At 44.1% G+C, this 13,290-nt stretch overlaps 1 protein-coding gene across 1 annotated transcript; it reads left to right on the top strand.

The window, feature by feature from the left end:
* Window positions 1-4,167: 4,167 nt before the first annotated feature.
* LOC101516563 (cancer/testis antigen 55-like) lies at window positions 4,168-8,187 on the top strand. The gene is made up of 5 exons (XM_058658976.1): window positions 4,168-4,302; window positions 5,137-5,315; window positions 6,261-6,405; window positions 7,088-7,200; window positions 7,750-8,187. The coding sequence occupies exons 1-5, from the start codon at window positions 4,218-4,220 to the stop codon at window positions 7,945-7,947; spliced, it is 720 nt and encodes a 239-aa protein (XP_058514959.1). The 5' UTR covers window positions 4,168-4,217; the 3' UTR covers window positions 7,948-8,187.
* The last annotated feature ends 5,103 nt before the right edge of the window (window positions 8,188-13,290 follow it).

Below are 13,290 nucleotides of genomic sequence, written 5' to 3'. Positions count from 1 at the left end.
CTGGGATTGTTGCAAACCTATTGTGCCATCAGGATATGCTGTTTATAATTCATCCGGAATTGGTTTGTTAATAAAGCATGGTAGTTTAACAGGTTATTATCCAGTCAAAACTAGAAATGAAATATTAATACACTGTACAGCATGCATCAACTTCAAAGAACAGTGTGCTAAATGAAAGATTCCTGACACCAAATGCCTTGCATCATATGATTCCATTCATAGGACGTATCATGTTAATCCTTGAAAGTGGGTTGAAGGTTATTGATTGCAATAGACTAGATGTGTGTGTATGGCAGAGATTGGCATCATTGTTGGAAAACTAAATTAGTCTTCATTTACAAGATGTGGCATGCTGTGTACATAACACACACACACACACACACACACACACACACACACTCATACACATACACACAATATCCACAATACATAAAGAATTATTTAGAACTTGACTAGAAAAAAGGCAACCTAATTTTTCAATAGATGCAGCTATCTGAAAAATGTTTCCAAAGAATAAGTAAGAATAAGCTGCTTCCCATCCAGCTGCCTGCTGTGGCCTGGGAAAGCAGTCAGGGACAGCCCAAAGCCTTGGGACCCTGCATATGTGTGTGAGAGGCTCCAGGCTCCCGGCTTCAGATCAGCTCAATTCCAGCCATCTGAGCCACTTGGGGAGCGAATCGTCAGATGGAAGAGCTTCCTCTCTGTCTCTCCTCATCTCTGTATATCTGACTTTCAAATACAAATAAATAAATCTTTAGAAAAATTGTGAAATGTGAAAAATTGTAAAATGGTGAAAAAAGGCCTAATGTTCTCCACGGAAAGAATATAAATTGTGCACATTTTCTTTTTTAAAAACCTTATTTGCTAATCATTTGAAAAGCAGAAAGAAAAAGGGAGAGGGGGGTTAATCTTCCATACTGCCAGAGTTCACAATAGCTATTGTTCGGCAAGCAGAAGGTAGGAGCCAGGAAACTCCCCCGAGTCTCCAACGTGGTGGCAGTGCAGGTACTTGGGCTGTCTTCCACTGCCTTCTCGGACGTATTATCAGGACGTCGGATCAGAACAGTGCTCCAAAATGAGATTCCTTCATCACAGGCCTCTTTTGAAGTGAGGGACTGTAATAATTCCATCCTTATCACTTGAACCAGATCCTGATTCAGACTAGGAACCTGGAAAACGTGTACAAGAACTTAGTGCCAGCCTTGGCCATGCTACTCAACCATTCAATCCAAAACCACAAGTTGCATTCTCTTTGCTTTTAACATCAATTTTGGACATCACGTTGTAATATAATATTTATGGACTTTATAATTCTAGTTGGACAATTAACATGTGACACAATTACTGATGGGTGCTTAAAGGCTGCATTTAATTACTTATTCATTCCCTAGCAAACCTCTAGCTGTTATGAAGTTCCCGATGGCAAGAATCACATCATGTTCACTGTTCCACAGCCAGTGTGAGTTGAAGAATGTATTGTATAAGCTGCTCATTCATTATTTACTGTACAAATCAGCACACAAATCTAGATCATCAGTAAGAAATATCTGCTATTTTCAACAAAAAGGGTAAAGCTAGAGGACTACATAGGTAAATAAAAGCCAGGTGCAGAAGCACCAAAACAACATATTCTCATTTTATGTGGAATCAAAAACCACTGAACTCAAAGAAGCACACAGTGAAATGATGGTCAACGGAGGCTGGGGTGTGTAGAATACTGGGAGGAATTGCTCAGTGAGTACAAAGCAGCAGGTCAGTGAGGATAGCTTGAGTAAAGCTTTCCACCATGGGCCTGGTGCCATAGCCTAGTAGCTGAAGTCGTTGAATGCACTGAATTCCCGTATGGGTGCCGGTTCGTATTCCGTCTGCTCCAATTCCCTTCCAGCTCACTGCTTGTAGCCTGGGAAAGTAGTTGAGGATGGGCCAAAGTTGCATGGGAGACCCAGAAGAAGCTCCTGGCTCCTGGCTTTGGATTGGCTTAACTCTGACTGTTGTGGCCCCTTAGGGAGTGAACCAACGGATGGAGTATCTTTCTGTCTCTCCTTGTCTCTGTAAATCTGCCTTTCCAATAAAAATACATACATCATTAAAAGAAAAACTTGACAGCATATATACATCTACCAGAACGTCAATGTGTAAATAGCAATTAAGTACAATTATAATGCCTTGGGCTTAGTCAGCTAATTAGATGTTAGCTGTGAAATTTCCATAGAGTTGCTACTCAGATTGAAAGAGCTCCTTTCTATTTTGAGTTTATTTATGTATTTTTATGAATGGATGCTGCATTTTGGCCTGTGTGGATGCTGTTGGCACATGGGATCAGGGACAAAAAAAAAAAAAATTGCCTCCTGCTGATGGATCCTAACCCTATAAACCTCCACAGGAGGAGCTGTTGGAGGTAACACTTCTCTGTACCCCTAACAAGGGGCTGGAGGAGAGGGAACCTGTTGCCATAACTGGACTATGACAGCAGCCCCAATACACGTGTAATGTACATTGCCCCTCTCAGTCCCCCCAGCACTGTAATCTGCACTGGGGGCATATTTGGGAGGTTCTTACCACACAAAGGGGCACTACAGATGTCTTCTGCAATCACATCTTTGTGTGCCCACTGTCCTTGGTGAGCTGCAAGCAGTCAATACCTAGGGCATCAGAGTCCAGCTTCTCAGGCACAGGGAGCATGAAGCTGGTTTAGCTGGCTCCCAAAGCTTCATAGTTAAGCCCAGCATACAGAGAGACACAGGGCCATGTGGCTTGCAGGTGCTGCTGGGCATACAACCCATCCTTTGGACCCTGAAGATCGGAGCTCCCTCTTAGGCACAGGCCCACCCAGGTTTATGGAAAGCACTGAACTTTGCATAAGGACTCTATTTATTCCTTATGAGACTTATCTTCCTACTCCTCCTCACGCTGAAGTTGCCTTCCCAGGGCTGACAGCCATTCTTTTTCATTCACTGATTAGTTCCAAACACCAGTAGCACTGATGTCTCTGCCTCAAGGTCAGTACTAAATAAATATTTTCTTTTTTAAGCTTTTTTTTTAAAAAAGATTTATTTATTTTTATTACAAAGTCAGATATACAGAGAAGAGGAGAGATAGAGAGAAATATCATCCGTCTGATGATTCACTCCCCACGTGAGCGCAACGGCCAGTGCTGTGCCAATCCGGAGCCAGGAGCCAGGAACCTCCTCCAGGTCTCCCACACGGGCGCAGGATTCCAAGTATTGGGCTGTCCTCGACTGCTTTCCCAGGCCACAAGCAGGGAGCTGGATGGGAAGAGGAGCAGCCGGGACAAGAAGTGTTTGAGGAACTAGAGGATTTACTTGTTGAGTCACAATGCTGGTAGAATGACTCCAACCTCATGGCAATGATCAACAAATGTTGACAATTGTTGTATTCTAAGTTACTGAGGCAGAATTAGGCTAAAACAAATTTTATATATATAATCACATACATATTATATATATATATGTCACACACATATAATATGCGTGTATGTATATGACCTCACACACAGGTTATGTGCGTGTGTTTGTGTGTACGTCCTTACTCTCCAGCCCACATACAAAGAATAGATCTCTTTGTTCGGAGCTCCCCTAACCCGGGGTCAAGGGGGTGGATTGTTCAGGGTGGCGGCAGGAGGCGCATTATTCGAGTGCTTGGGGGGTGGACTGTTGGGGAGCGGGACGTTGGAGCGGGACGCTGGATTGCACATTTGCTCGTCCAGGGCGCATGTTCCAAGATGGAAGTCTGACCAACCAAACAGGAAACGCGCCAGAAAAATCCCAACCTTGCCAGCAAGAACACAGACTGCCCAGGAGCCAGATCCTCGGCGGTTTTCACAAAGTGCCGGGAGGTCGGCCTGGAGAAGCCATGGTGTTCCTTGTTAATGACTCGTACTGGGCCTAGGGACCCACTTGCCTGAGCGCCACAGCCCCATTGGCCGCATGGCAGGGGCGGAAGGAGAGGGGTGGGACATAGCAAGTCTCGCGGTGGCTGGGAGCAGCGTGAGCGGCACACGAGAGCTGCTTTGGAGGCTGTGTGGGTCTTGGCGGGAACCCCGCGCTGCTTAACCGCCTGCCGCTTGAAGGCAGGCTGTTCCTCACAGAGGCTGGAGAGCCACTGCTGGTTTGTTAGTGACGCTGTGCCCTGAGGAGGGCGAGTCCGCACACTTCGTGAGCTTCCTAAGACCTCAGGCCTCTGCTGGGGACGCCACCATGCTCAGGCTGGTGAGATGTGTGGTGGCGTGCTGCCGCTGGGAGAGCTGCGACCCTGTACAGGAGCAGTCAGGATCGTCCCCAGGTACACCCCCGCCACCCCCGAGGAATCGACTGTTCTCTGCCCTGCTACGCTGACCCTCTCCCGGGTACTGCAGTGGTCCTTAGTGGTCTCGGCCCTGCCCTGTGTGTGCGTGAGAGAGAGAACGCATGTGTGCCCAGAGTGTCCCACATGTGCCATAGCGTGAGAGCAAGACAGGCCACATGCACAACTCCGTGTCACGTTCCTGCAGACTGGGAATGAGCTGACACTCAAGGCCCTGGGGTGAAGTGCGCCTGGCATTCTTGGATGACTCGCACCTTGCATGGTTTCTGAGGTGTCCCAAGGTGTCCGTGAAATTCACTTTGCGTCGCTGACTGATGAGTTTTCGCAGTCAGGTGTAAATATTATACAACTGCTCCCTGAGCAGACCAGCAGACTTACTTGGCATGCTAACGACTATATTCAAAGCACAACATGTTACTTCTTAGCTGTAATTGCACATGCAGAAAGATAATTGAGTGTGGTCGGGATTCAACAGCAAATTTCCAGGTGATCAGAGTGCTTTGTCTGAGAAGATGAAAAGGAGCTAGGAACGTAGTTCCTCAGGGCTGTGATGGCGATAGCGTGTAGTAAGAGTGGACTGTTTGAGACATCATGTGCGGCTACGGTGATAACAGGCAGCTTTTACAAGGCGCTGTCAGAGCTTCAGCTTTGCATACCTGTGTGAATTGCTAGACAGCCACCTCAAGCAGATATCATATCCCTTGTTTGTGCTATCAAGTGTTACTAGAAGGGAACATGATGAGGGTCGGACTTGTTTGTACTGCATCTTGCATCTGAGTCTAAGTGATGTGACCTCATTAAACTGTCTTGTAGTTGACAGCAGTTTGCAAAGTCGACAGGAAGTGGTGTCAAGCTCCTCTGCTGATTGTGCCGAAATGGTTGAGTCCTTCTGCTTCAGTGTTGTTGAAAGGTGCAGGTCTCTGAGAGATAGGCCTGAACGTACTGCCCATGAGGAAGGAAGTGGACTGTCTCAGGAGTTGACAACCTTGCAAGTAAGGCTAGGCTTGGGGACAGAATCTTATTGAAGTGCTTTTTTGCTCTTGCTCTTCTTGATTAATCACACCCAATTAAAGGTGACCTGCACAGCGGAGATAATGTCACACTTGAATCTTCACTCACAGAACTGTCTATTGAAAGACTGAAAAAAGTTATCTCTACGTCATGCAAGTGTGGATTGTGAGGAATTACTTTGTCTTTCTGCGTTCTCCATAGTTGTCATATTTTCTTTGTAAAACAATTTTAAAGACATACATAATATTTTGCTTCCAATAAGCAGAACAATTTCTAAAACTCTAATGGGATTACTGTTTTTAATTTCTCTGTCCAACATCAAAGGACTTTTCCAAAATTTATCTCCTGATTCTGCATCTTGAATGGTATGATTTAGCTGTTTCTTTACCTTACATGTGTTTATCTGATCCCTGCATTTCTCTTGGTCTTATTCTCAACAAATAGCAAAACTTTCTTTAATACCGCAAGTTAACCCCAAATTAACTTTTTTTCCAATCGGTTCTCTGATGTTTTCCTAATTAAATCTCCTCTTTCCAGAACACTTACCCAATGATTTTGCCCATGCTTGCCATTATATTACAGCATACTAGAACCGGAAGCTTTTTTTTTTTTTCAGTTTCTTCTGCTACTTAACATTGAATTTATGGAAGGAAAGAACAGTACACCTTTTGCTGCTGAAATTAATAAAATTAGTTCCTTACACTTGAGTACGAAATTAACAGCAACCTAGAGTATTTGAACAAAACATGACATACAACCATCAGTTTTAACTCATCCCCTCACATCAGTGATTAATTTGCTATGTAACGTGTTCTTTAGTGTGGAGGATAAGTATAAACTAATGTTTACCACTGATCCCTTATTTTTATCAGGTTCTTTTGCCAACCTTTTGTTATGTTGGAAGTAAATGTCTGCTTTTGTTACAGGTGGTGAGCATCTCTGATGATATTCTTAGCACTGAACAATCAGTTCTGGAAACCGAAATCCTAATTGGTTGTGTTAGTAATACATGGGATGGTTTTGTCTATATAAGTGAAACAATCTACTTCTCCCTAGACATCATTTCTGAAGGTAGGATTTCCATTTTCTTAGAAAAATGCCGTGCCTAATGTGACAGGTTGATAGCACCAGAACAAATTGTAGAACATGTTTGAGTCTGGTCAACTGCTCCCGAAGAGTTGAGCAGAACCTTTAGAAGTAAACGTAGCAAGTGAGAAGAAAACGCTGTTCCTCCAGGGTGTAGACGTAGGCTATAAACAATAAGCCAGTTTCAGCTGTCAGTCTTGCTCCTATAGATTGCATTTTTGTACTCTGTATTAGTTACCACATATCAGAGAAAATGTAATATTTATCTTTTGGGAATTTGAGTATTTCACTATGGAATACAGATTTATAAAGTTTTCTCCAAGATGTAAAAGGTTTCTGTTTTTTAAAATCATTTCTGCATAAGAAAACACGTTTTTTAGAAACACTTTAATTTTGAAAACTATTTTAATTTATATGAGCAGTGAGTTGGATTAGAAGCAGAGACCTCAGGATTCTTTAACAGGCACACAAATGGGATGTTGGCACTGCTGTCAGTCATATAATCCGCTATGCCACTAACCCGCTATGCCACTAACCCGCTATGCCACTAACCCGCTATGCCACGGTGCCAGACCCCAGTGGTAAGCGATAATACGGTAGTGACAAAACTCGTGAATTGAGGATGACTTCAAATAATGTAACTAAAGTTTCTCCACGGCTTTTGTAGGTTTTGTGCCTTATAAGGGAGACTGGTTAGAAGTTGAGTATTCCATGGAACCATGCACCTCAAACATCAGAGCTCACTCAGCAAAGCCGATGAACTGTAATCATATCAAAGAGGTAAAGGGTTTGCACAATAATTTGGCTCTCATTTTCCCACTGCATTGCTGGGATATCTATCACATCTGTTCTTTGCCAAACAGAAAGCTGTGTTCCTTTTGGGAAATGAACAAAGTGAGATAGTCATGTACATCTTTATGACATTTTTAATGTTCGTTGTATATTTCAAAGGACATTGGGATGCTTTTGCAATGTAAATTAAAAAAAAAAGAAACAGCTTGAATTGGAGCTTTCTTTGCCCAGTCCGTCCGTGAACCTCCAGGAATGGTGCACCCCCTGGAGGGGGAGGGAAAAACACCATGGAATATGATTTTTTCCAAGAGTAATTTTGAGAAAGAGTGAATGCATTGCACATTGTAGTAGCTGATCTCACTCAAGAGCCAAGTGTGTTGTGGGCAGTGAAGTCGGATGACAAGTGGGAAAACTGTGAATCAGTGCTTATTGGGAAGCCTCGTGTTAATGGAAAGTTTTACAAAGTAGAGCCAGAGTGAGGAGGTGAAGACAAGGTTTCAGTGGGTTTTAATTGTTGCCATTCTTTTTTTTCTACAGCTCTGTATTACCAGTATGCATGGAAGCCATGGAGTGATAGCTAATAGTATATTTTTCACTTTGAATTCCCTGCTATGTCCTGAGGGATATGTGCCTGAAATCCATGATGTGGTCAATGTGGACATCTTAAGGAGTCATCAGGGGTGCTATCTTTGGAGAGCAGTTTCTATCACCCCAGTGCAAATTGTGGCATTTTAACATATTTTTCCCTGTCCTTCTTTATTTCTAAGGTCAATTAAGGGCCTGATTCAGTTGCAACTTTCAGTGTGGTTATCAGAAAAAGTATTTTAAGTATAGCTTCTATGCTACAACCATCTGAAATACTGGCAGATTCACGGGATACCACCAATCAGATGTAAGGCAGGGCATCAGTTGTGCAGCAAACCAAAATTGGGGCATTATACTAGGAAAACGGGTTGGAAAACTGCAGTTAATTCTAATTTCTTGCTTGTTATGGCCAGGAGAGAATTGGATGGCGGTAGAAGCCTGTCATTACCCTGAAATCATCTCATTAGGCGAAGAATTTGTCTCGAGGCATCAGGCTGAATATGGTCTCAGTTTGTCTTCAGTTTGAGTTCCCTTTTAGCTTTATGTACACTTTGATTTTTCCCATAGTGCTTTTCACTTTGTATCACCAGCACAAATTCTTATTTCTAATGTTGAACTTTGTCTCTCTTTCCTATACAAGTATATAAACCCCATAATTTCAGGATGGTTCATGGTATTTTTTTCTGGTTTTTTTTTTATTGCATTAGCCCATCATAGGCCATGTAGAGTTTAGCTTAACATAGCATGAAACTATGATATAATGCACTGATATTAAATTCAGTAACCGAGTTATTTCACAAGAAATGATGCTTATGTGTGGTTGATTGATCGTGTTGGCTAGAATAAAATATTTGGTGAATCAAAAATTACTCCATTGCTTCTGTAAGAACATAATCTCTCAAGGCAGGTGTCTACACTGTCATGTACATCACTGTATTAAGGGGTCTGTTTCACAATTAAGGAACGGGATGTGCTCCTGGATGCAGTATCTGATTATAGCTTCCTGCTAATGAAAACACTTGAAGGAAATAACAGGGGCAAAGGTAGAAAATCTGGTACCATGCTGTAAAGGTATATTGAAGTGACTCATTGGAATTCCTCCTTTTATTCAGAAGTAGAGACATGTGCTACAAGATAAGTTTACTTCCCAGTATGTTAATCTCCATTGTACAGTTCATCTATAAGACTATAAGTATAGACTTGATTGCCTGTCTCTGTTTCTGTGCTTTACATGAAGTTTGTCTTATTGAGAACATATAGATATTTGTCCTTTTTGCAGTGGCTTTTTTCACTAAGCAAAATGGTCTCTAGTTTGGACAGCTTTGTTGGAAATGGTAGAAGTTCATTCTTGGTAAGGACTGTGTAGTATTCAATGGAGTAACTATACCACAGTTCCTTTATCCATTCCTCTTTTGATGGATATCTAGGAAAGAGATCTGTAGTTCTTACTAGGGTCAAATGAAGAAAATGTATCCAATGTAGGTGTACCTGAGATGAGAGTTTTATCAGAACTCGCACTAAAATTCCACTCCTCCATTCTACTTTTCCTGAACTGTGGGGATTGGGGAGCAGGTAGAGTGTCAGTAGGTTATGTGGAAATGCCGTGGAGGTGGAGAGTAGTTGATAGTATCTGAGTAATTTGGGCACTAAATTCCACTTGATTGCATGAATGTGGGGATTGCAAATAAGAGAATACTCTGTATTAATAGTATCATAGCAATGGTGAAGACTCTTTCATTAGTGGTAAGAAGATCTCTACTCAACGTGAGAAAGAGTTCATCAAAACCAGAAGGTAAAGTATCCACTAAACTGGTAGAGGGTGGTTGAAGTCAATTTGCAAGTCTTCTCTAAGACACAAATATTTGTGTGCCTGATAAGTATGGAATTGGAGTGATCTGATAATGGAATTGAGGTTAACAATCTGTCAGTTGCTAGCAGACAGTTGCTATATAACCAGGTGTAGGTTACATATGGCTTTCTGTATAGTGAGGGTTAGGTTATATGTGTTAGAAAGTGAAGTAGAGAGTGAGTTTGAGTGATACAAGAGTGTGAATGATTTATAAAGGTAAATTGGAGGGATGTGAGGAGTATTGGTTTATTATCTAGAAACCGATGTAAGCCCAACTTAGAGATCCCTTGTTGAAACAGAGTGATCTGTAAAGCTCAACAGACACGAGCAAGATTAAGGGAAATAAGAGGACTACTTCACTGCAGGCAGCTGTGTTAGCTGTTAAGTCAACCTGGCTGTTAGCTTCTGGTAAACATTGTTTGACTTTTTGGTGGCCTCTGCAGTGAAAAATGGTAGTTTGGTTGAGAGCTTGGCAAGAACTTCAATCAGCATGAGCTGTATTTTGAGTATTCTATTTGTTGTCAAGAACACTCTTGCCATATCTGTATGTTAGAATGAATAATGATATTTAGGTATATTTGGATTCCACAAAATGTTAACTGTCATTTTTTTTGTTAACGTACAGACTCTAGTATAGGCCAACAGGTTGACTGTTTAGAGGCATAACCATCAGGAAAATGAACCAGTCATGAGTTTACAAACTGTGTCTATGAGACAGTAAGCACAGTTAGGAGTCACAGGATTCAGGGCAGAACTGTAGTTTTTAGAGAGAAGGTGGTAGGAAGATGAATACCTGGGTTAAAAGAGCAGCAGCGATGAAAGTTGGCAGTGGGCTGGAGCAAAGTGGAATGATCAATTTGGATGTAAAATGGCAATGCAGACTAAAGAGTCTGATGGGTAGGAAGGTCTTTTAGTTTGTGAAAAGACCAAATTTGTATTTGGCGATAAAAAGCTTGTTTCTGAGCTACAAGTGTAAGCAGGGCTGCAGTGGCTAGGATATTCAGGCTCTGGAACAAGCTGTGGTTATTCATATCTGATTGCTCAGAGAAAGAAGTCACTGAGTGCTAGAGTTCCAGTTTGGGCTAGGAGAGCAAGTACTTGCCTCTTAGAGCCATGGATATAGAGAAGGAATGGTTTGTCTGGATTGGGAAGACCAGACTAAGTGCTAGCGCTAGTAGAAGAGCTCAATTTAGAGTTTGGAGTGTGATTCCTAAGGGGGCTGGTGCGTCTCTTGTAAGGCCTCATGTAGATCACTTTTTTTTAGGGCACAAAGGATCAAGGATTACAGGAAAGTGGGTAAGAGGCATAACCATCAGGAAAACAAACCAGCTATTGTTTCCACATTTTTTGTGTATGTTTCCACATGTTTTTGTGTTTCCGCATGTTTTTGTGTGTGTATCTGGTGTAAGGAGAGAGATAAAGGGAGAAGACCCACCCGACTTCCTACCCCATCCCAGGATCCCCAATGTGGGGCATGCTCCGAGCGTCCTGCTCAAGTGGTTTTGATAGTTCAGTAGTTCTCCATTGCTGTCAGTCTTGCCAATCCAATCATAATGAAATCTCTCCAGACCACACCAGCTGACACAGTCCACATTAGAGTTTCTGTTTGCCTGGATATTCACTTTCAACACTTGGCTGGGGTAGTTAATTGATTTCTTCTGTCCTTCCTTCTCTGTTATTGTGCATGCTCCAGTGTACTATCATATCCTCCGTGTGCATCTGGATATGCTGTTCACTGCCTCTGTCTAAGCCACCGAGCAGGCCCAGCTCTGACACATGCACTCCACTGTCAGACCATGGAACCTGCACTTCTCTTCATGGTTGTGATTCTGAGATCAGCAGTTCAATTGGAGGGATCCCCAAAGAAACTTCGTCTGAAGTGATCCCAGACCAGATTCTTGTGCATGCCTGTACAGAGTCCGGCACAGTCCGTCACCCCAATGAGCTTATGCTTATGCCTATGCTGGTGGTTGGAATTGCTGGGTCATTTCTGTTTCCACATGAACAAATGGGTATTGCAGTCAAGCCTAATTTGGTCTGTCTCACACTTGACCCTCATACAAAGCTGTGGGAGCTGCAGCCTAGTCAGGGGCAATGCCCAAAAACCTTCACCAGGCCTACCCCCTATCCTGGTTCCCGTGCTTGCAAGCATGTACAGCAGACTTGTCCAGTGTGTCCCGTATCCCATTCAGCTTTCATATATGTCAATGGGCATTGAAGCCTAGTTCAACCCAACCAGGCCCACTATCCAGCCCACGCACTTGTTGGTGGGTGCCATTCTGTCCAGCCATGTCTGCCCCAGTCCTGGTTTTCATGCTCTCCAGTGGGAGTGATAACCCAAGAGGGAGGTGCCCACTGTTTTCCTACTGAGCCATTCCCAGGTCATGCACTTTCCAGGTGGTTCTGCAGTTTAACTTGACAGAATTAGCCCCCAGTGCCAGCATCTGTCAGCTGACACTGTGACAAAGCCCAACCAACCCTCACCCACTCTAATTCATGCTTGCACCAGTAGGAGCAGTCAACCCAGCCTGGCTTTTCCCTGATCTAGCTCATATGAGGCCCCCAGGTGTTATAGCCCTACCTGGAAGATCTGCCCCCATTCCAACTCATGCTGTCCAGTGGGAATGGCAGTTTAGCAGGGAAGCCCTCTACATTCTCCCTACTGGCTTTGGCCCCTCCCTTCCTGGTTCTCAAGTGTGCTGGTTGGGCACTACGGCCCAGTCTGGCATGGCCCCCTTGCCTTGGCTTTTGCTGGTGAGTGTTGTAGCCTGGCCCGACCCGGGCCCACCCGCAATTCCAGCTAATGCTGCTGAGGGTTACAGCCTAGCCTAGCCCAGCAGGCATCCAATCCCAACCGTAATGTGTACTGATATGTGTTGTGACCGAACCTGGCCCAACCCACACTCTGTTCTGGTGCTCAGATTCGCCAGCATGTGATGTGAACTGGTTCAGCTTGGTCTACCCCCAACTTATGCTAAATGTATGCCAGTGGGTACCTTTCCCTGGCCTGGTCTGGGCTGCTTCCCATCGTGGTTCTTGCACTCACCTGCAGGGACTGTGTCCCGTCAGAGGCGTTTCCCAAGCTCCTCCATCAGAACCTCTTCCAATGCCAGATCTTGTGCATACAGGTAGGTCCATGGGCCAGCCCTACTTAATCCACCTTCTGACCTGGCAGTAACAATGGTCTTTCCTGACTGGCCTTCTACCCATTCTAGTTCTTACTGTTGGATGTTACAGCCCAGCCAAGGCTCATCCATACCCAGACACAGCTCACACACGGCTCATCTACCCTGTCCTATATCTACCCTGGTCCTCCAGAGCACCAACTGGTGCTGGAGTCTAGCCTGGCTTGGTGCGCCCAGCCCCATTCCACACTTGTGCCACGGGACACTGCAGCCATACCCAAACCAGAATGAAGCCCCCATGCTGGCCCTTGCACTCACCAGTGGGAACCCCAACATAGCCAGGGAGCCCCCTTAGTTCCCCAACCAGGCCTGTTCCCAGCCATAGATTACATGTGTGCCAGTGGTTGCTCTGACCCAGCTTGGTGTAGCCCCTCACCTGTCTTGGCTTTTGCCTTAGATGCTGTGGCCTAGCATCCCTGGCTCATGCAGACCAGTAGGCATGACCTGTGCTCCATCCTG

Source organism: Ochotona princeps, chromosome X, assembly GCF_030435755.1.
Source record: "Ochotona princeps isolate mOchPri1 chromosome X, mOchPri1.hap1, whole genome shotgun sequence".
Taxonomy (NCBI): Eukaryota; Metazoa; Chordata; class Mammalia; order Lagomorpha; family Ochotonidae; genus Ochotona; species Ochotona princeps.
The sequence above is the reverse complement of the archived record's forward strand: the minus strand, read 5'-3'. Positions and strand labels throughout refer to the sequence as shown.